General features: G+C 42.7%; 2 protein-coding genes across 3 annotated transcripts; both read right to left on the bottom strand.

Annotated features, from left to right (window-relative positions):
- Positions 1-13: 13 nt before the first annotated feature.
- LOC138625248 (regulator of nonsense transcripts 1-like) lies at positions 14-14477 on the bottom strand. The gene is made up of 24 exons (XM_069706036.1): positions 14156-14477; positions 13473-13609; positions 12912-13001; positions 12265-12432; positions 11990-12170; positions 11265-11426; positions 10921-11005; positions 10596-10694; positions 9069-9177; positions 8780-8939; positions 8546-8664; positions 8144-8308; positions 7681-7795; positions 7304-7447; positions 6977-7190; positions 5683-5800; positions 5293-5449; positions 4912-5054; positions 4626-4800; positions 4283-4364; positions 3879-4040; positions 3531-3787; positions 2976-3098; positions 14-2512 (listed from the first exon to the last, which is right to left on the bottom strand). Exons 1-23 carry the CDS (start codon positions 14324-14326, stop codon positions 2979-2981), a joined length of 3333 nt encoding a protein of 1110 aa, XP_069562137.1. The 5' UTR covers positions 14327-14477; the 3' UTR covers positions 14-2512; positions 2976-2978.
- Positions 14478-15905: 1428 nt separating this feature from the next.
- Positions 15906-21283, bottom strand: LOC138625266 (pyroglutamyl-peptidase 1-like). 2 transcript variants are annotated; one of them, XM_069706069.1, is made up of 6 exons: positions 21214-21283; positions 19004-19148; positions 18511-18563; positions 18140-18256; positions 17769-18001; positions 15906-17136 (listed from the first exon to the last, which is right to left on the bottom strand). In XM_069706069.1, exons 2-6 carry the CDS (start codon positions 19032-19034, stop codon positions 16935-16937), a joined length of 636 nt encoding a protein of 211 aa, XP_069562170.1. In that variant the 5' UTR covers positions 19035-19148; positions 21214-21283; the 3' UTR covers positions 15906-16934. The 2 variants fall into 2 exon arrangements, with proteins under 2 accessions (XP_069562170.1, XP_069562169.1); XM_069706068.1 differs by lacking the exon at positions 21214-21283 and adding an exon at positions 19268-21064.
- Positions 21284-21300: the final 17 nt, after the last annotated feature.

The following is a 21300-nucleotide window of genomic DNA, read 5'->3' as shown; positions in this document are numbered from 1 at the left end:
AACTCACACCGAATGAACAAAAAGAAGCAAACTTTAATTTTCCAAGATTAATAACAGGAGATTTTTTTTTTTTTTTTTTTTGGTGAGCACAAATGTCTAACTACCAACATCAGTTAGTTGGGCAGGAAAGCTAAATGGTGCAGCCCCGTGGTCACTTTCACCTCCGTTTTAAACAGCCAAAATACAGAAGAGGAAAAACTCTTAAAAGTTACCCTCAAGTCATGAGACATGCATGAGACGTGTGGGGAAGGAATGGGCTCCTCGTTATTTTTGTATTAGTTTATCAAAAAGAAAATGCTTGAGAATGCGTTAATATGATTCTGTTAGGATGCATCTAGCTAGAAATGGTGATGTTCTCCACATGGGCTGTACTATAAATTTCGAGAACAGACAATCTACAGATAACTCGTACAGAAAGAGGGTTTAAATATTATTTTGATGTACACACGTAGAAATATATTACTGTGGATTAAAAGCAGAAATGATTTGTTAGTGTGTATGTCCTTGTGGTTGCGTTTTCTCTCTGGCATGAGACAAAGCACTTTTTAGTATACGCGCTCTGTGCCCGATGGTTCAAACAAACAGTTCAACTTATTCAGAGAAGCTTTGGGTCAGAGTTCAGGCAGCTAAGTTCTAAAGATGGACGAGTTTTTCCAGTATTGTGGATTTATCAACAAAGGTTTTTAGGACCGCAATGACAGAAGAGATACTGACGTAAGCTACGTGGAAACTTCATGAGTGTGAAATGAAAACTTACAACACCGAGTGCAGAAATGAGGACACAAAAGTTCCCTTAATGTAGACACAAGTTACAGAACAAACTAAATGCTTTGTCCTCTACATCATTGCACTGATGTTTTATACTTGTCTCGTGAGTCCAAGACTTCAGGACGACAAAACAAAAACTAAAGGAAGAAAATAAATAAATAAAACCGGAGCGTTCTCTGGACTCAAGCCCTGCCTACTGTACACAAAAGTTACACTTGGGTTGTCATGTGCACTTCGTTTTAAGATACCGCTGTGCCAGATTTCACAAACACGACTCATACATTTGCAATCGGAAGACGTCACCAAAGTCCAACAAGGTGAAACTGATGTTCCCTTGTTCAAAGACGGGGCCTTCGAAGTTTTCATCATCCTATTTAGTGAGTCGTCGTATCCAGTACTCCACCACAGGCACGAAAACTCACGCTCACGTTTCTCTTATAATCGCTCGACTGTGACAATCAGGTGCTTCAGCGGCACATAACTGATCTCTTCCTGCATGTTTTTTTTTTTTTTTTTTTTTTTTGACGGATGACCTGAGGGCGAAGGGTCTTTGTGAAGCTCCGCCCTCTTGATTTGGCTTCTCGGATGCGTTGAGCGACATGTGCCCGAGATGAGTTCTATCTGCTAGCTTTAGTGGCTTCGGGGTCAGCACAAAAGAATGACCGCTTCGTTCAGTTACGGGCTGGTTACGGTGCTTTCACTCATCCTTTTGCACTACTAAAAAGATACATCGAATAACAAAGAGGAACAAAATTGTCTCGCTATTCGCAGATCTTCAGACCTCAGATCTGGAGACAAAGATGTTTTTCTTTTATACTTTTAAGAGCTAATTCCACCACTTGTTCTTTGCAGACCACCCAGAGAAATACCTGCCAAGAAAGACGGCCGACTACGCTAAGCTAAAGTCACCGAAAACCTCAATGAAAACAGCCTTTATTTAGAGAACTTTCCAACTCAAAGCTGAGAAAGAAAAGCAAATGACCCGTGACTGTGTGATCCTCAAAGTTCATTTCAACTCCTTGAGGCACAGCGCCGCAGGCGCTGTTGAGAGTTCACTTGAAATGCCGAACATTTCTCCTGGATGCTTAGATGTGAACAAATGCAGAGCCTCGGTTCAAGCTTTGAGTTTAAAAAAAAAAAAAAAAAGTTGCCGTATCAACTGCTTCAAGAGTTGTGTCTCCGTTTATTTTCTTCCTCACTCCAAGTCACAGAGGACGTCCTGTCGAGTTAACTTGGAGGACTTAAGTGTGAGACACCTCTTCTCCATCTTTCTCAGCTTTTGGAGCAAGATTCCCAATCATCCCGCCTGTGGATCCCCGAGGGTTCGGCGGCACGCGAGGGACAAGATGACACGGTCGCCCCCTTTCTCCCTCCCCCCTCCGGAATCGGTCAGATCTTTCACCCTCCTTGACCTGTCCAAGGTCTCGCCTCTCCAACTTCGCTGCCCCGAGGTCGACAGCTCTCTCCTCCGCCACGTCTGCGCGCGTGAGCAGCGGTGCCCTCTCTCCTCCACCAGCCTCCCACTCTTCTCCGTCTTGCTCTTCCTGTCCAGCTCTACTCCCAGTTTTGCTCTCACTCTTGTGATTGGTTGGTTTCTCACGGTCTCTCTCCTGTTACTTTCACACAGTGGTGCTTCGGTTGTAGCAGTGGAAAACGGGTATCCATGTTTGTTCTTTTTTGTTATTACCCAGATTAAAATACCAATGAACTAAGCTTCACACAGGCCCAGCTCCATTCCAGCAATCTGTAAGACAAATACAAACATAGGTATACTTGTTTGAGGAAAATATCCATGGATCATTTCAATATACGAAAAAAATATATTGTCACGTAAAGCAACTTTGAGAAATACACTGGTTCATTTTCTTGGAAAAAGTTAGATGAGAAATTGATCCCATTTCAGCTAGCCTGGAGCACAAAGGTTAAAAAAAAAAAAAAAAAAAAAAAAGTCCCAGTTAACGTCACGTCTAAAGCTCACTATGTAACACTTCATGTGCTGTTTGATTCATCCGCACAAACACTGGAGTGTAAACATAAGTGATGTTTTAGAGAGAGTTATCTGCTGTGTCCAGCTTCACTTTCGACAGACTAGTATCAATCTTCTCATCTAAATCTATGCAGGAATGTAAATAAGCAGATTTGTACAAAACTTTGAACCACTCCTTTAATTTTAGTGACTCATCTTAGCCCACAGTGGAATATCTTACAGTCTAGTACTGGGACAGTCCAGTCACACCACCATGTTGGTAGGCCCGCTCCCCCTGGTAGGTGGAGTCCTGGGACAGAGCCACATCAATCTGGGACTTGAACTCATCTCCTAGGTAACTGTCCTATAATGGGACAAACAACAAGAGAAACAGAAACAGTCATTCCTTCATTTCTTTCCAGGCAGAAAAAGGAATGAATGCTTTTGGACAACAAGTCTTTACTTGAAGAGTAAACCTGGAAAAACCTTCAGAACATACAGTGCTGTGCAAAAGTTTTATGCATTTTAGATGGTTAAGATTATTAATATAACACCATCAGGGACGTGCCGAACGGTTCCCAAATAAATGCTGAAGCAGAACCACGACCACGGTGAAAAGAAGTGCAAGAGCAACAGATGGTATGACCCCACAAAGATCTGATCTCTACATCATCAATGTTGGGAATATTAACCCGGCCAAGAAGCTTGACAAACTGTGAGCAGGTGTTCCAGGAAGAATTGGTCGCATCATTTCTGCATCCTCGCTTTATTTTTAGGGCCGAACCGGAGAACAAACCTGGGAGAGTTCAGGCTGGGAGAGCCCGGGCTGGCTCATCTGTGACGGCTGGCTCATGTTGATGTAGCCCTGTGTCAGTGGCCCCTGGGAGAACGGCTGGGAGCCCTGGTCCTGGCTTGCCTGGCTGCCGGTCATGTGCCCTCCATGCTGCCCGCGGTCCGCTCCGTTTCCCATGTTGCCGCGGTTTCTTTGACGACCACCGCGGGTCCCACCACCTCCTCCACTGCCTGACCTGCCCTTCATTCCTCCACCACGACCTAAACGAAAATATAAGTCACAATTCAAGCACTGACATCTGAAAAATACGTAGGTCTTTAACAACTATGGAATAACTGTGGGCTTTCTCACCTGCAGTGGGACCGTTCAGCTGTCCCAAGTACCCCGGTGGAGGTATGGGGGGCATCACGAGGTTGAAGGGGATGGGGATGTTCATGGAGGACATGGGACTGTGGCCTGTGCCGATCATACCGATCTGGTCATGGGTCTGGAAATACATGTTGGACGTACGCCCTGCAGTGGAAAAAAAGCACATGTTCATTTTTACTTGCTATTAAATCATTAGACTGTCTTATCAGAGGTGACATGTTATTGTCCTCAGAGAAGCACATTAAATCTGTCTGTAATAAAACAGCAAAGCAAATACAACTATCATCAGTGGCCTATGTTGGTCTGAAACTGAGATTATAAAGGAATGTTTTTGTTGAAAGAAATGTGTGTGTGTGTGTGTGTGTGCTGTGTGAAGAATTTCTCACCGTTGCTGCTGCGATCATAAACAGATCCAGGAATGAGGGCCTCTCTGGCGTCATACATGGCTGTGCTCATGAATCGACCGCCCTGAAAAAACAAATGAACAAACAACGGTCTTTGTGTTTTTAGAACGCAGCTCATTAATTCTCCAACGTGCTCTGATTTATTACACTGATTTATTTTTTTATTTTTTTTAATTACTCAGTCTAGGTGCGTGAGTAAATTTGTGCATCTCAATCTTTCATGTCCCACAGGACAAAAAAAATTACTCATGGCCCACTTTAAAAAACCTTAAATAAGCACTCTATAAGCGCTGCTGTGTGTGATATACACAGACACTAAACTCACAGGGTTGATGGTATTGACCAGCTTGCGGGGCTTGCTGAATTGCATGAGGCTCTCCCTCAGGTTGTTCAGAGGACCCTCGACCAGGACCTTCTGTTCCTTGTAGTAATTCAGCAGGTGGTTCCACAGAGGCTGCTTGGACAGGGCCTTGGGGTTTCCCACAATGATCACGCCGTACCTGCACGGCCAAAGCAAGACTTCAAGTTTCAAAGTTGCAATGGTATTAAACAAATGTCAAGGGTCAAAAGCCCATGCAGGTCCTATGCACACTGATCTGGTGTCGTTTTACCTGGCCCTGGTGAGCGCCACGTTTAGACGTCTGGGATCGTTGAGGAAGCCGATGCCCTGGTGCTCATTGGCCCTCACACAGGACAGGATGATGAAGTCTTTCTCTCGGCCTTGAAAAGCATCGACACTGGCTATTTCCACCTCCTGCACCAGGTATGAAGAGAAGTTTGGGTGGTGGATTCATTACTTTAGGATAAAACTGGTAGAAATGTGAGAAATTACTTGGTCTTGTGTCCTGCACAAATTACTCTATTATCTATTGGATATCAGACAACAAGTGTTTTGGAATCATTTCAATCACTGTGACTGATTACTTGTGATTTATGTTTCTGTTGAAGTTCAAAATATACTTCTGAATTGTAAAACATATGCGTGACTCTACCTGGTAGAGCTTGGTATGGAGAGAGCCGCTGAACTGCATGTACTGGACCAGGTAGGACCTCTGTCCCTCGTAAGGGGTGATGATGCCGATCTGATCGGGCTTCGCTCCAGCCTTCAGCAGCCTTGTGGTTATTTTCTCCACATTTGCTGCCTCAGTCCTGCATAAACAAGTAGCAGTAGTAGAGTTAAAGAAAATAACATCTTTATATAATTTCTCTCAACAAAGAAGCTAATCATACTTGACTAAAACAATGTACAGAAAGTGATGTGATATGTGATGTGTTTTGAACAGCTGAGCAATGTCAAGAGCCTATTTGACAATTTTTTTTTTTTGAAGTGATTCAAAAAAACATAAACATGTCAGTTTAACAGTGTTGAAGAAAGCCGAGACCTGTTGAGATAGGATGTTCCAGAGCTGGCGATTTCCTCTTGGCCTTGGGTGACATAAAAGAACATCGGCTTGTCGGGCTGCGGCCACTGGAAGTCAAAGCCTTTTTTCACCCGGTCACCTGTGGAAAGAACAAACAAAGATGACTCGGGACGAGAGTAGATGGTGCACGATGTAGTTCACTTAGTAATGTGGAATAAGTTCCACTAGCTGTATGTACATCTCTGCAAACCTGCCAAAATTTAGGTTTTAACATACAGGAAGTTTTGTCAGGGTTGAATCGTTTAGTATTTGCATTTTGCCGATAGTGTCAGCTCTTTACATCTGATTGCTTCTCTCCTATTCTCAGTGCTCACATGAACTGGATAGAGAGCCAAATTTCCAATAAAGTTGTTTTCATAGTTTTCTCTTTCTGTTGTCAGAAAACAGGATGAGTATGAAATGGTGACTGAAACACGGCCCATTCACACATGTTAACCTGCGGTTAATTCTGAAAAAACCCATACTGATAAATCAAAGACAACCATTGTGTTGTGATTACAGCTGTATTTATATGTAAATTATCACTCACAGACAAAGTTAGAAGGGACAGAATAGCTTTCTCACAACAAACCACTGACAGCTGCTTTCCAAAGCACAGAGCAGCTGCTCACAAGCTGTTTGAAACCTTATCTGGTCCCATTCTCTCTCCAGACCTGATCTGGATCTGGACCTTATCTGGACTTTGTCTGGACTCTATGTGGACCTTTTAATAATATTTACACTACTTTCATGTATCTTTCAGTACCTTTGCCTCGCTCACAGGCATTGTTTTATACTTACACTACCTTCCGTTTATATTCATCTTTCAGTGGCGTCGCCTCATTTATTTACATTTACTTATGTACATGGTTCTCACAGGGCAACACTGATATAAATGTATGAAGATGTCATATAGTTTTGTTGTAGAGTAAACTACCCAAGCGTTATAATTACATATTTGAGACAGTGAAAACCACAAAGGGTGCCGGGAGACGACCCTACAACACAGGAAGACCCAGGAAAGACGGGAATGTGAGCAGGACTTAATAACAAGGACACGAATACAACCACTGTGTTACTGCCAACGGTGCTTTTAAAAGAAACATTTGAGGTTAATTGGTGAAATGTAATGTAGCAGCATTAGAGAATTTAGCTGCACCCTAAAATCTGGGAAAGACTTAAGAGGAACATTTCTACAGCTTTACTTGGCTGTGAATGAGGTAGCAAAATAACCGAGAAGCCCAAAATCCGACTTGAAAGTTTCTTTTCATCTCACCGGCAGTGACTCCGTTCTGCAGAGAGCCCTCGTAGAAGATGTTGGAGGGGAAGGCGCTGAGGGCCGGGTGCATGCGGTACTGGACCTGCAGGCGGATCGGCCGGATCCCCAAAACTACAAGACGCTCAAACAGAGACTGGGACAGACCTGCTTTAGCTGCCTTCTTACACATTACCACAGGTCCCAGCTGGCAGTGATCACCCACCAGAATCAACTACGGAAAACAGATGATTAAAGAGTTCATTTGAGGACAGAAGGAGTGCAGCTGAAGCAGACAGCTGATACCAAAGAACAATACAGTAACATTTTCACTCATGAAGCCCCTACCTGCTTGGCTCCCAGGACAACAGGCACCATGCACTCCGGCTCGGTGGCCTGGGTGCTCTCATCAATCAGGATTGATCGGAACTGCATCTTGGCCAGACGAGGATCTCCTGCCCCCACGCAGGTACAGCAGATTACATCAGCATTCTGGGAAAAGGAGAAGAGATAAAGGTGAGGGTCTTCATGGTGAACTATCACTCATCACATTACTCTACCTGCTGATTTTTTTTTTTTATAAAACCACCACATTGATAAACACTATTTTTCAGTGAGCCTCGGTGGAACGGCTTGGCAGACAAATATGACGATAAGCAATAAAACCTCAATATTAGTGTCTCAAACACGAAATATTTAGACTTCAGTAAGTCCTCTTGTCATACCATGAGCAGCTCCCTCTCAGCGGTGCGTCTCAGAGCTCTGTAGCGCTTCTCGTCTGAGGACGACAGCTCTCCAGTCTCATCCTTCAGCTGCTGGAGCTTCTGTAGCTCTGGCATACTGCAGGTATGAACCAATTCATCACAGTGTGAGTTCAGAGTTGTGTTCCTGAGAAAAGACTTGCATCTGTAACGAGTCATATTACGAAAGGATCTAAAATCCTTTTAGGCCACATTGACTGGATTTGTACTGCCTGGATTTCAGTTGCTACACAATGTTAACAACATTATTCTATTAAAGTTATTGTTACCAGGAATGTATGGAGCCGTGTAGTTTTTCACCAAAAAAAAACATTTTCTAGAATGACTGTGTACAGAAAAATAATAATGCGTGCCATTTTTCTTGTATTTGTTTCAAAAAGAAACAAACACAAGTTAAACACCCACGTTTATCATAGCTAGCTGTTACCTGTCCATGTTGCGGGTCTGGTTGTGCAGAGCCAGGAAGGACACGGGTGAGTCTATAGCCTCCCTGCTCTTTGCACACAGTCTCACCACCTTGAGCCCTGTCTGGTGGATCTTCTCAGTCAGCTGGTCGACAGCGATGTTACTGGGAGCACAAACCAGCACTGGCCTGGAGGGACGAAAGTTACCTTAACACACGGCTGGTTTTCAAGAGTAGTAAAAAAAAAAAAAAAAAAAAAAAAAAAGGTTTTTTTAAATCAAGATCATGAAAATCTTATAGAATTACCTAAAGATTAAAGGTTCAGATAAATGCAGAGTAAATGAAGAAGAACTGGTCATTATCATCGCAGCACCAGCCCACACATAAACAATAAAGACCAAAGGAGTATTGTAGAGTATTTTTTACCCGTTGCCCTGTCTTGCCAGGTGGTACACAATAGTGGCAGAAGTAACTGTTTTCCCCGTGCCAGGAGGACCTTGGATCAGACTGAGAGGGCGTTGCAGCACTGTCTTCACAGCATACACCTGCATCACAACAAAGCATTTTCATGTAAGCCCTGGAAGGAAAATACTTAAGAAGCCAGATGGTAAGCAATAAATGACTTTAGTTGCCTTATTAATTACCTTCTCTCCAACTCACCTGGGAGTGGTTGAGGTCTGGCAGGCCTTGAGCAGTGAAGCGTTTGGGCAGCTGACACTTGATGACCACATCCTCCACCTCATGTCCCAACAGTTTGTGGTAGATGTAACCAGACACTGACGTCTCATCCACAGCAAATGTCTTCAGGGCACTTTGCATTCTGGATAATGAAGATAACACAAAAAAGGGAATTAAATAAACATTCTCCGACTGTAATTGAGACAGAAAGTTGGGTTTCAAGCTTTGGTCACATCAGAAGACAAGGGTGTGTGGCTTTCCTTGTGAATACCTGTCAAAGGAAGTGGACTTCCAGACAAAGTCCACCTGAAAATTGTGAGGGATCTCCACTGGAGCCCCGGCACTGCTCCTTAGCTCTATGGCAATTTCATCACCATAGTCTGGGACAGAAGGTCAAGGAAACGGCACAAACCTTTAACATATACTGTCATCATTTAAACATTTCCTTCTGATATCATTGTGGAAAATTACAATAACTTATGAGTGGTGCTGCACAGCTATTGACAGCCAATGCCAGTATTCTTCTGTTGACTTAGTTTCTGCTGATATTTTAAAGATTTATATAGTGTACTTAGTTTTATTTAATCAAAAAAATTCAGCTGAACATCAGTGCGTCATTGGTGAGGTGGATTTTTGGAATAATAATAAAAAAAAAGGTCAACATGCATACAGAGTTCAGCACTATGTTTTTCTACATGCCTAAATAAAATATTAGCTGCATGAAGCTGCCTTGCCATTGAATAGGAATCACATAAACATATTACATTTTTTATGAAATGCATTTAAATTTGGGCTTTTATTGCTCCTTCAAACATATTAGTGTGGTCAATTTGTACGATCAGATGGTCTTAATAACACTTTTCAGAGTCCTTCATATTCTTAAATGTTGAGCAGATGCACTACAAATGCTATAATATAGACTTTAAGGTTGTATTGCCAATTCAATTTAACAGTTTACTAACAATCAACAGGTGAACCTGTATAAGCAAGATCTAAATATAGAAATTGCTTTCAAAGCCCACTGGGGACTGTGGAGGAGGACACAAGTTTGTTTATATTGTTGTAGTTTTCCTCAGTCGCCACTAGGTGTTACTAAAGATCTATATTGAACTTTTTTTTAATTTTTATTTTATACACTTTATTAATCCCTGAGGGGAAATTTCTTCACTACAGCAGGGGGGCTCTCAGGGGGGAGATGCTGCAGCAGGCTGCCACTAGCGCGGCGCCAGGTAACCTGACCTGAGGTGCATGTTTTTGGATGATGGGAGGAAGCCGGAGAACCCGGAGAGAACCCACGCAAGCACAGGGAGAACATGCAAACTCCGCACAGAAAGGCCCAGGACCGGATTCGAACCCGGAACTGTTTTTTTTGCTGTGAGGTGACAGTGCTAACCACTGCACCACCGTGCCGCCCTTTGTGCAAATCACAGATAATATGGGTAATCTGGGGGTTTGCGTGTTCTCCCTGTGACTGGGTGGGTTCTCTCCGGGTACTCCGGCTTCCTCCCACCATCCAAAAGTATGTATCTCAGGTTAATTGGTGAGTCTACAAATAGCCCCTTGGTGTGAATGAGAGAGTGAATGATCTTTGTTTCTCTTCTGTCCGTCTCTATGTGTTGACCCTGTGATAGACTGGTGACCTGTCCAGGGTGAATCCTGCCGTCGCCCAAAGTGAGCTGGGATAGGCTCCAGTCCGCCGTGACCCTTTTCAGGATAAAGCGGGTAGAGATAATGGATGGATGGTTAATCTGTGGACCCTTGTTAGAAACTGTATGCCAATTAACAGTCATAAGGATACTATCAGGGACTTTGATCACATGTCCCATGCCTTTCCATGGAGGGGCCAGGTCTCCTTTGTATCTCAGGCAAATTTCATCCCCCTGCATCAGGCGCATATCTAGAGGAATGCAGATGAAACCAGCACAAAAACTTTGTTAAACTCACATTAAACTCACATTTTTTTTTTTTTTTTTAAGAATATCAAAATAAATGTAAAGAATTCCTAAATTATAGTGCAACATTAATGAAAACCACATATTACAAAGTCAGTGTGATCAAGTGTGTTTCGAATTGTTAAGACAAAATGATGGGGCTAAACTTGAAGTAAAAAGACAAATAAATACCAGAGTCTGTCTTGGGAAGGGTGAAATAAGCAATCCTCTTCTTATTCAGGCCCAAGTCCCATCTGACTGTGATGTTGTCTTGTGTCTGTTGAGAAGGACCGACAACAGATTGACACTTAAATGATAGTGGAAATAATGTCAACCTCAAAAGTATTACAGACAACAGGATACAAAACCATGGTGGACCAGGCTGAATACTTATTATTACTGATTATTTAATCTACATAAAATTAATCATTAACTTTTTTGACAACCAAATAGCCATTTTAACTTTATCATGTAAAAATAACAAACATATACAGCCAATATTTCTTAATTCAAAGGTTTCTCAAGTGTTTGTTTACCTGTGACTCTTTGAGTTTCTTGTCATAGTCAGCCTCCAGCTTCACAAGAGGACCAAAGATGTTCTGGTACTGGTAGGCATCCTCATAGCGAAGCAGGACGTGTTGAGGCTCCTCATCGACTCCAGGCTTCTCCAGGTCCTCCAGGGTTGCAGTGGGATTTTCCTGCAAAGAAAAACACACATGATTTACTGTGTGATATGTGACGGATCAAAAAAAAGATTTAAATTAAAGATGAGTGTTTTTTTTACCAATGCGATTCCAACTAGGAATCAATAGGACATTTTCACATGTCACTTCAGAAAAAGGACAGGTATATAAAATATATAATTATTGATGGCTGAATTCCAATTAGCTGCCTCAGTTTTAGGGACTCCTTTATTGTGTGAACTGGCTGAATGTCACACTGTCATGGCTTAGTGGGACACCTGAATACAAAAGAGACATTATTAGAAAAACCTGGGCTTTTCCAAACATGATAAGTCAAATTGTCTTCAGAGAAAAGACCGATGAACTAGCAGGTACATGGACCTGATGTACAACAGAAACCTACAAAACGATACAAAAAAAATACAAACTTGAAAAAGGCAGTGCAAACAACTCAAATCTGATTTGAATCAGACCCAGCAGTATGAGTATAATCTCATAAAATATATAGACAAGTTGTAGCCATACTCAAATTGTGTGGGTTAAGAGTATTTACACATGACAGCTGGGTTGACAGTTACCTTCCAGAGCTCCTCAAGCTTGTTGATCTGCTGGGCGGTGATCTGGCGTGCCCGGAGCTGCTCCTGCTCCGAGGGGATTTTGACGAGCCAAGAAAGGAAGCAGCGGTCCTGGATGAGTGGCTGCCACTGTGAGCTGTCCCAGTTGATGTCCTTCAGGCTGCTCTGGCTGGCACATGGCTGCCTGTGTTACAACCAAAACAACTGTCAAACTCTGTCTTCTCTTTGAACGTCTGGGAGTTTAAAGTGCATAGTCAGCTTCATAAAAGTGCCTCTACCTGCAGAGTAACACCACAACAGAGTCAGCCTTGGCGGGGATGAAGCCCAGCAAGAAGACGTTGCGACAGCCACAGTTATAGCACTCCAAAACTGTTTCCCCCAGAGGGCCGTCTTTATGCAGGGTCACCTCCTTGGACTTTGCCCTCACCAGGTGGTTCACAATGTGGCTAGAAGTGAAGGGAATAACAATTAAGGCACCAGCTGGAGAAAGTGCAAAAGATTACACTCCAAGATATATATAGATATAGATATATATATATAGCTACACCTCAGATCAACATCTCCTGCCAATTACATTTTAGTCAGACTCAAATAAAATGACAATCAAATTCAGCAAATAACATTTCTAAGATGCAGTGACGAGAAATGATGAAACCTGGTGACACCAAAAAAAAAAAGTAAACTGTGTATTAGCCGAAGTGACCCTTGAAAGTCAGTAAACATAATTCTTTTAAATTATGGCGTTAATTCAATACCTGAACAATAACCATTCATTTACAACAGAGGTTTCCAAACGCAACAGAAACTCATTATTACAGTCATTGTGCACGGTTCTCCTGCCTGTAAAATGAGTCTCTCCCAGTTCATTTGGGTGAGTACACCGCCAGGCAGATCAACAACAAGCTGGTAAGTGAAGGCGCCTTACCTGCCGGATGTGTTTCCACGGCCATTACAGAACCACTTCTTGCTGGTGTTGCAGTAGACCACACAGGCTGGATCGTGAATCCCACAATAACTAAAGGAAAGTTCAAATTAATGAAGAAAGACAACGCATAGACCAGCTTAAGTCTTATTACATCAGAAAACAGAAGAAGAAAAAAAGGAAAATAACTTGGGATAAATTGTCACCAATTCGAGAGAAAATCGATTGACTGTTACATTTTCAAAATGATGCAGTAAAACAACGTGCAAGTTTTAAACCTGTCTCCAGAAACAATACATGCAGAATAAACAACTCCACACCAGTTATACTGAATATTAAGAGACATTATGGGTGACAAACATGCAGGTGAACAGAGCCCTACAACAATTGACACTCTGTTGGGTATAAAGAAAGGGGATGTACACAACTTCCAAAAAAAAAAATGCAAACAGACATTACGTGCAATGAAAACAACATTTCCTGAACGAAATCAAATCTTTGCATGGGATTGTTTTCCACCCTGAAGACAAGACAATGCACACATTAGTCTGGGGTCCTTTTTACCTGCAGGCGTGCACGGGAAGGTCCTTGGTATAGTAGGTATCCTCCTCATCCTCCTCAAAGTTCAGCTCTGCCAGCAGCTGACTGGCTTTTATCACAGGCTCGTCTCCATTCTGCAGCACACCTTCAGGACCATTAACCTGAGGAGGCACGTGTATGAAGGCATGAATTCAAACCCAATGTCAACATCACGTGTTGCAAACTAACCGGAGCACAGATGGTCTGTCAATTAAGATCAAACGGGGACAGTCAACCGGACAGATAAAGCCCGATGAGATCATACAGCAGCCTGGCTCACTGTCACATTACTCAGTTTGACATCAACATCAGTGACTGTGTTGAACTAACTTTATCTGACCTGCGTGGTCGTTGATGTCGGTGGACACTGGACGTGTTACGCAAATATAACATAGTGAGTGACATTTCGTCAGGTCTGCAGCGCTGTCAAAACGTCTCGCACTCTTTAGTTTGACTCTTGACACGCTAACTGTGCTAGCAGCCGGCCGACTGTACACACACACAAAAAAAGCTGGTTAGCTCAGCGTGCTAGCCAATTAGCGGGATAAAAGCGTGGTAACAGGCGTCATCGTGCTAACCGATGTTGTCAGCTAACCTTAGCTAATTCACGTTTTGTCAAACCGGGTTATTTATTACGCGTATTTATTTATTTTTTGCGCCGCGCGAACCTGGCTGTCGATCTGGCTCTGGGTTTGGCCTTGGGTCTGGGTCTGGCTGGGCAGGGTGAAGTCGGTGAAGTCGAACTCGGAGCCCTGGGTGTCCGCTCCCAGCAGCTCGGCTTCCTCGGTGTCCAGGAACGTCAGAGTCTGCGAGCTCGGCCCGTACGCCTCGACGCTCATGGTGGTTAAAAGGCTTTCTTTATCCGCGGTGCTCCCGCCGGTGCGACGATGCTCCACAAAACTGTTGCTGGTCCAGGAGAAGCCGAACGAGGAGAAAAATGACAAAAACACCGGTGCTGAAAGGAGCGAAGGAGAGAGGAGAGAGGAGGAGGAGAAGAGAGAGGTTGAAGGAGCCTCGACCACAGGCGGCGTCCCGTTTGTCTTCTCCCCGCCCGCTCGTCTCCTCTCCTCCCTCACTACCTTCCTAAAAGGAAGTCACCTGCAGGAAGCGAGGGAAGGAAAGGAGACAAGAGGGCATGTTTGAATAGAATAGGGACAATAAATTGCTGATATATATATATATATATTTTTTTTTTAAATAAAAGTCCTCTGTTAAAAACTTAGAAGTGTATTATGCAACCGTGTCGAAATCTTATCAGGATAACTTAAACTGTGTCCTGTTAATCTCTAACCTTTGTCTGGCAGACTTTTAAAAGACAGCCCACCTGTCTTTCATCCGAAGACATCCGAACAAAAGGAGACATAAATCGACTCCACAAACTGAGGTCCTTTTGTGTTTTCCTGTTGTTTTGTCGTTTTCATAGTTTTGCATAACGTTGTGCTCATTTTGCATCTCTTTCAGTAAATTATATTCTCTCTGGTCATTTTTTTTTTAGTCTTTGCGGTCTTTTTCCATCTTTTTTTAAAATTGGTTTACATCTCTGTAGTTGTTTTGTACTTACTAGTGGTCCGTTTGTACGTCTTCTTGGTGGTTTGATCTCAGTTTTCACTTGAAAGTTTTTATTATCGTTTTTTATTTTACTTTGAAGAGCATGTTTTGTTTTATTTCATGTCTGGTACTGGGACTTTGTCCTCATGTGCCATCTGCTGGGAGCTCCCAAGAGGATTTCTGACGCGCTCATAAATCCTGCTACGCTCCTCTGTGAAGAGAGGCAATAAATTGGTTTTACTACTGTGTCCAAAAGTAGGACCAAACATGTATTAGTTGAGGAATTGTGGCAGCAATGTTCAATCTTTTTTTCTTTTTTTAATCACGATCTGCCCTGCATCAAAATGTCAGGTCAGAACAAGTTCAGCAGGTCTGTTGAATCACAACATATTACACCTGGTAATACTGTAACCCAGCCTGTATCAAAGGAATTTGAAAGTAAATACTTTATTGCAACAGCACACATGACAAAGTAGTGGCTCGTTTCAGAGTACATTCCTGTATCTGACAAGTTTCAGATTTATAATCTGCTAGCCTTTCTAATGTCAAACATCCATAAAAACAAAGAAACAAATCTTAAATCAAAATTGTCTTAGCAATCTTTGTTTCAAGACAGTATAACTTGAATGATGAAATGTCTTTCTGCTATAGTAAAAAAAAAAAAAAGTTTAAATAGTATTCTTCATCATTCTGATGTTTGAGTTTGCAGTTAGGATCTTTCAGTTTTCGTATCCTCTGATGACCTCAGGCCACTGAGAGGAAGCAGGTAAGTTTGACCTGACTGCTCCTGTGTGACCCGGCAACAATCACAGGGTCATTCATTTACACCATAGGAGATAAAACAAAAAAGTAACTTTTATAAATGAGAACCACAGCTGCTGAGATTTTCATGTTGGATTTTCACCTTGTCTTTTTAATGACTGAAGCAAAACAATTGAGATTCAAAAACCAATTATAAAATGCATATAAATGTGCAAATGGCAAACAGAACAAGCAGTATTCCGTCTTACCAAAGATTTCAGACAAACGAGAACAAATAAAACCAAGCTTTTGTGAAATGCTTTAATTATACAGTGTTATGCGGCTTTGCTTTGCAAAGCTACGTTACATACATGGGACAGAGACATCAAATTATTCAGATTACTTGATACTGATTGCATGTGCAATATATTCCCTGAGATAAACAGATCTTCCCGTCACATGAAGGTCATCACATTTCTCTGGTGCAAATACAAGTGACACAAGCAACCGACAGCATACTTAGAAATACGTTGAAACAGGTTGAGGACAGTGTCGAGTGGCAGATGAAGGATGTGGCTTGAAAAGTTAGTGCATTGCAAATTTGTGAAGGTTTGCACAGTGTGTCATAATATATAACTTGTTACAACTGCTACCTTCTTACTCATTATATATTCATACAGTCGCATGAACTCCCCCTTTTACACGAAGCACCCTTAATATGTCCATAAAGGCTGTGTTGACATCTGTTTCCAGTCTGATGGAGGATCAGAGGCAGACAACAAATGCTCACTGATGCCAACTATTCATGTACATTATAAACACACTGAAGCCCCCACACAGACTACATTACAGATGCTGCAGTCAATGTCTCAAACAGACAACCTCCAATAATTTTAAGATAAACTTGGCTTTAAAGCATTCAGCTTACACACACTTCCCAGAATTGACAACAATGTGAAAATCATGCTATTCAATGGTCCGCTGTAAGTCTTCACTGTCAGCATGAAGGTTTTGATGTTTTTGAGCCACACAACTAAATCAGAAATGATTTGCTCGCCTCATACGACACGCTGATTAAACCAATAGAACAAGCCAGTGGCCTTTTCTGGTCAGTTGGACTCCGTTCAGATTGTAAGTCTGTCGTTAGTGGTCAGGCTGTTATTGATGATCAAGATTGCAGTGCTCGTTGTCTTTAGTGTGATCCTCCTCCAGCAGTTTCAGCATTTCCTGCACGATAACCTGAAGGCCTCGACCCAGGTCCTGGCTGCTGTAGGGTTTTCCCAGTGGAGGCACGTGGATGAAAGTGGCGCGGCCGTTCCCCAGGAACAGAGAAGTGTAGTAGGTGTAGTCACACAGGTACCTGGCAGAAGCCAAAGAATGGGTGTAAAGTAAATATTATCATTATTTCTGCTTAGTAACATACATCTGGGGGGTAGGACCCACAGGGGAATAAACATGGAGGAGACAACAAAGTACACACTTTAGTACATAACAGACCTCCATATCACCAATATAGTCGGTCCATGTCGGACCAAACTGCTATATTTATGGTCAATAGCCTTAACAATAGACATGTAAATGATAGCTATGCAAATATCATACTGTGTCGGAAGTTCACTGATTGTTGCCATTTACCATAACAGAAATAAATGCCTGTATACAACACAAAAAAGGCAATAGTTTTTTGATAAATCAAGTTCCTATAATTATTGCTCGCAGACAGATCTTTTTACATTTAATTTATGGCATTCCCCCATCTCTGTATTTCAAATAGCCTATAGTAGAGGTAAAAAAAAAAATTAAAAAAAAGTTTTTGACGTGAGAATAGGAAAAGCCCAAATAAAATGTATGATTTTTAAATTTGGTTTCAGGTGAAAAAGGCAGTGTGTAGGTCAGCACCTATTATCAGGGTTGAATTCAGTAATTCTATGAAACATGTGGGGAGTGTGCACACGTGTGAATTTTCCTACATGTGTAAATAGCATCACCAACCTGCCTGCATCCTCAGACACAGACACGGAGATCCCGATGTCAGAGTCGTTGACCCTTTTGCAGACTGTTTCCATGTCTAGCACTGACTTGATGCAGTCCGGGCCGTTCTCCTTGCAGCACTGGGAGGCTGGGCGGAAGCTGCAGTTGTCCAGACGTTTGTAGCCCTTGTTGTGGCCACACTGCTCCAGAGTGACTATGGTGGCGAACACAGAAACACCTACATGGACCATTAACTGCTCGCAGGACACAAAAGCACAGAGGGGATGAAGGTCAGAGGGGGTATTTTGTTTTGCAATTTTTGCAACACCTTTTTAAGAGGATAATGGGAAATCATGTTTTGTATGTGCAGTGTTTTGTATTTCCTTGAATACCTGTGGCTGGTGCTCCTTCCACAGAGATGGTAGGAGGCTCTGAACAGCCTGGTACTCAACAGGCACCTCGCACACATGTAGCTCTACTGCCTCACCGAGTCCTAATCGCTCCAGTTCCTGTGAGCACAGAAACATTTATATTGAAGTTAACTGCATTCTTAAAGGGTTTTACAAGCACACAACAATCAACAAAATGACACCACAGCTCCTTTAATCAGGTGATGAAAAATTCCCCACAAAATTCCCCTCCAAAGTGCTTCATTCCACAAAACCTGAAATACCCTTTCCTATCCAAATGCCACATTTACTTTAAAAACCCAAGTCATCAGCTGGCAGCTTTATTCAGTATGGACGGCTCAATTACTGATTACCTGCACTGCCACCCAGCTGGAGTTTACTGCATGCTCACCAAAGGGCTCAAACCCTGCAGACAAAAAAGAGTGATCAGCTGCAGCAGATATACACTGAGCAGCAGTAAGGTCAACGAGGGCGCTTATCTTTCATGGAGACGTGATAGAACTGAATGTAAAAATAAAAGGGGACTCTTCATTCAAAGTCTAAAGGTTGCATCAAGTTAAAAATTAATTGTAGTAGCAGCACATGATATACAGAGACAGATTCCTCCAAGAGACAAAACCCTTCTCTGCTGACAGCAACATTACTGCCTGCAGCAGGGTCATTTTTAAAAGTAGTGCCAATACACAATTATGATGTACTCACAATAGTTAAATCATATTAGACATGTAAACCGTGAAGCTGATACATAATTTAAAAACTATGACAGATTTACTGTAGAAACAATATAGACACTCTTTGAGACACATTTGTTTCTCTCTAGTCCTCTGACAAATTAAAACCTCTCACCTGTCACCAATACTTTCTTCTTATTGGCCATTATCCTCGGCTGTTATTACTGGAGCAGTTGTAGATAAATATTAACGGTATCAAATATCACAAACAAGTAGCCCGGGATTGTCTTCGCTTGCAGCTGTCTTCTTCTGGTTCACATCTGAAATGAAATGTCACATTAAATATGGATGGGTTATGCTGCCACCTACTGTTTGGGCATGGATCCCACCGCAGCAGTTAATCCTGGAAATAGAAAAAACGTGTGAATTATTTCTTCACCTTGGCATCAGGAGACAGATCTCTCTTTGAAAAGAGGGCAGGGGGGGGGGGGAAAAATTAGAGCTGTTCAAACAGTCCACAAAGTGAACCCCCAACCAGCTGCTCCAGGGGTTTCACTGGGCAGCTCCCACGTGTGAATGTATGCACTGTGACGGCGTGAGTGTGACACAGGGCGTAGCTGAACATGCAGGCCCAGTGAGCGTCTCCCAGGAGACCTCCAGTCAAAGGACACTTCTCTGGCCGAGGGGGGAGAAACTGTGTCTTACACAACCTCCATCACACTCCATTACCTGAGTTTAGAGGACAAACCCTCTTCTCAGTTTGCTGTCATGAAGTCACAACTAATCTAATATCGCTTTACAGGAGCAGCTCTTTTTTCGAAGTTCTCCGTGTGGTCCACGCCCCTGGGTTGCGAAATGACTCACACATTCTGGACAGTGCACCTTATGTGACTGGCACAGTGGAGAACATGTACTCTCCATAGGCTGGACATTTTTTCTTCTTGGAAGAATATAATGCGGTGAATGCTTCAAATCGATTCTCACATTCGTGTTGAGGTTACAGAAGCAACACTGATTTCTGCTTCTGAACCACATCACACACACACACACACACACACACACACATTATACCTCCACCGACCACCTACACAACCTGCACTGCAGTCGCTCAGAGCTCCTCCTTCTCCTCCTTTCAACCCATTCACCTTTCTCTCTCGCGCTCTGTCTAGCCTGCGTCACTCACTGTGTCAGTGTTGCCATGGAAACTAATGATGCCCTCTATGCTCTGTGGTGCTGATGCAGACAGCCTGCTGACGTCATCACTGTGCATGGGTGGAATAAAGAATAATCTTCGGTAGTTTCTACCACAGGACCAAACTCAGTGATATACTGTATACTGCATGTATATCTGTCTCTATTCTACTCTATTCTATTCTGTCAGACATTTTATATGTGTGTGCTTGGTTTGTACTCAAGATGAATAATAGCAGAGCTTTGTTTTTTCATTGTTACGATCATTAAAAATCACTCCTTGTATTTGTGGAACATATAAAGAGGCTCTGGGCAGCTCAACATCCAGCAGCCACAAGCCATTAAAACCATGAAAACACAGTGTGTTTGTGTTCCAGCAGCCACTGATGGACAAGTCACTGCATTAATCTTTCCACCAGCTCACTTTCAATCACAGTAAACACTGGTTTCCTCGTTCTACTGTCACTGTTTCCTTCCCTTTTCTAGTTCGAGCTCAGTTTGACCACAGACACTTTCAGGACACTTTAATATACACCTCATTTATGGCTCTCTTGGTTTTATTTGTGTGAACGTTGATACTATTAATCCTTACAGAGCTGGAAAGAGAGGAGTTAACGTTTCAGCTGAAATCTGACGAATAACACTGTGATTTGAGTTTGAAGTTCAACCCATAAAACTAAAATTACAGTTATTTCCTGTCTTGCTCCGTCTATTCTATTCTATTCTATTCTATTCTATTCTACTGCCTGAGTTGAAGGAACATTTTCTCCAGAGCCTGTTCCTCTGTTCTTCCTTTCCTTGGCCTTCGCCTTTTACACCTTCCCCGCCCAGTCTCTGCTCTCTTTTGGCGACCCTGAGCTTTTTTATGCTATGACATCAAACCACAATGCATTGCACTGTTTGTAGTTTACCTAATGTCTCCATGGCAATAAAGACCGGCTCGGCCCCTTATTCAAATTAAACCGGAAACCAACGTCATTTTGGGCCAATCTGCGCGCTCTGGAGTGACATAATGGAATTTTTAGGGCTAGAAAGCGAGCGAGGTCTGGCGCTGCGCATAGCAGTCGTGCCATCGGGTAAAGACAATATCATACGCGCGCTAGAGACACATCAGAGCCCCTCAGGCACAACAGCTCAAGTGGTCGACTGATACAGTGACTGATAGATCGAGAAGGGGATAAGGAAACAGGATACCATAAAATACGGATCAGCTGATTTCCTCATGTTTGGATGTGGCTGTTCAACAATCGTTAATGCGTACCGCTCAACACTCCCTCATAT

Source organism: Brachyistius frenatus, unplaced genomic scaffold (genome assembly GCF_029030835.1).
Source record: "Brachyistius frenatus isolate BFR_SWC_R1_liver_20210118 unplaced genomic scaffold, ASM2903083v1 Contig_61, whole genome shotgun sequence".
NCBI classification, from domain to species: Eukaryota; Metazoa; Chordata; class Actinopteri; family Embiotocidae; genus Brachyistius; species Brachyistius frenatus.
Note: the sequence above shows the minus strand (reverse complement) of the source record. Positions and strands in the feature narration are given on the sequence as shown.

Bases quoted from the DNA above. Each gene is read 5' to 3' on its own strand.
- LOC138625248 (XM_069706036.1), bottom strand. From the start codon at position 14,326: ATGAGCGTCGAGGCGTACGGGCCGAGCTCGCAGACTCTGACGTTCCTG. The intron at 10,695-10,920 runs GTATTTATTTGT...GCATTCCTCTAG, and splicing joins CCTTCCCAAGACAGACTCTG to ATATGCGCCTGATGCAGGGG. The intron at 4,365-4,625 runs GTGAGTTTAGTG...TTGTTTTTTCAG, and splicing joins TGGTCAATACCATCAACCCT to GGCGGTCGATTCATGAGCAC.
- LOC138625266 (XM_069706069.1), bottom strand. From the start codon at position 19,034: ATGGCCAATAAGAAGAAAGTATTGGTGACAG. The intron at 18,257-18,510 runs GTAATCAGTAAT...CTGTGCTCACAG, and splicing joins CCAGCTGGGTGGCAGTGCAG to GAACTGGAGCGATTAGGACT. The intron at 17,137-17,768 runs GTTGGTGATGCT...GGCTTCTGCCAG, and splicing joins GTGTCTGAGGATGCAGGCAG to GTACCTGTGTGACTACACCT.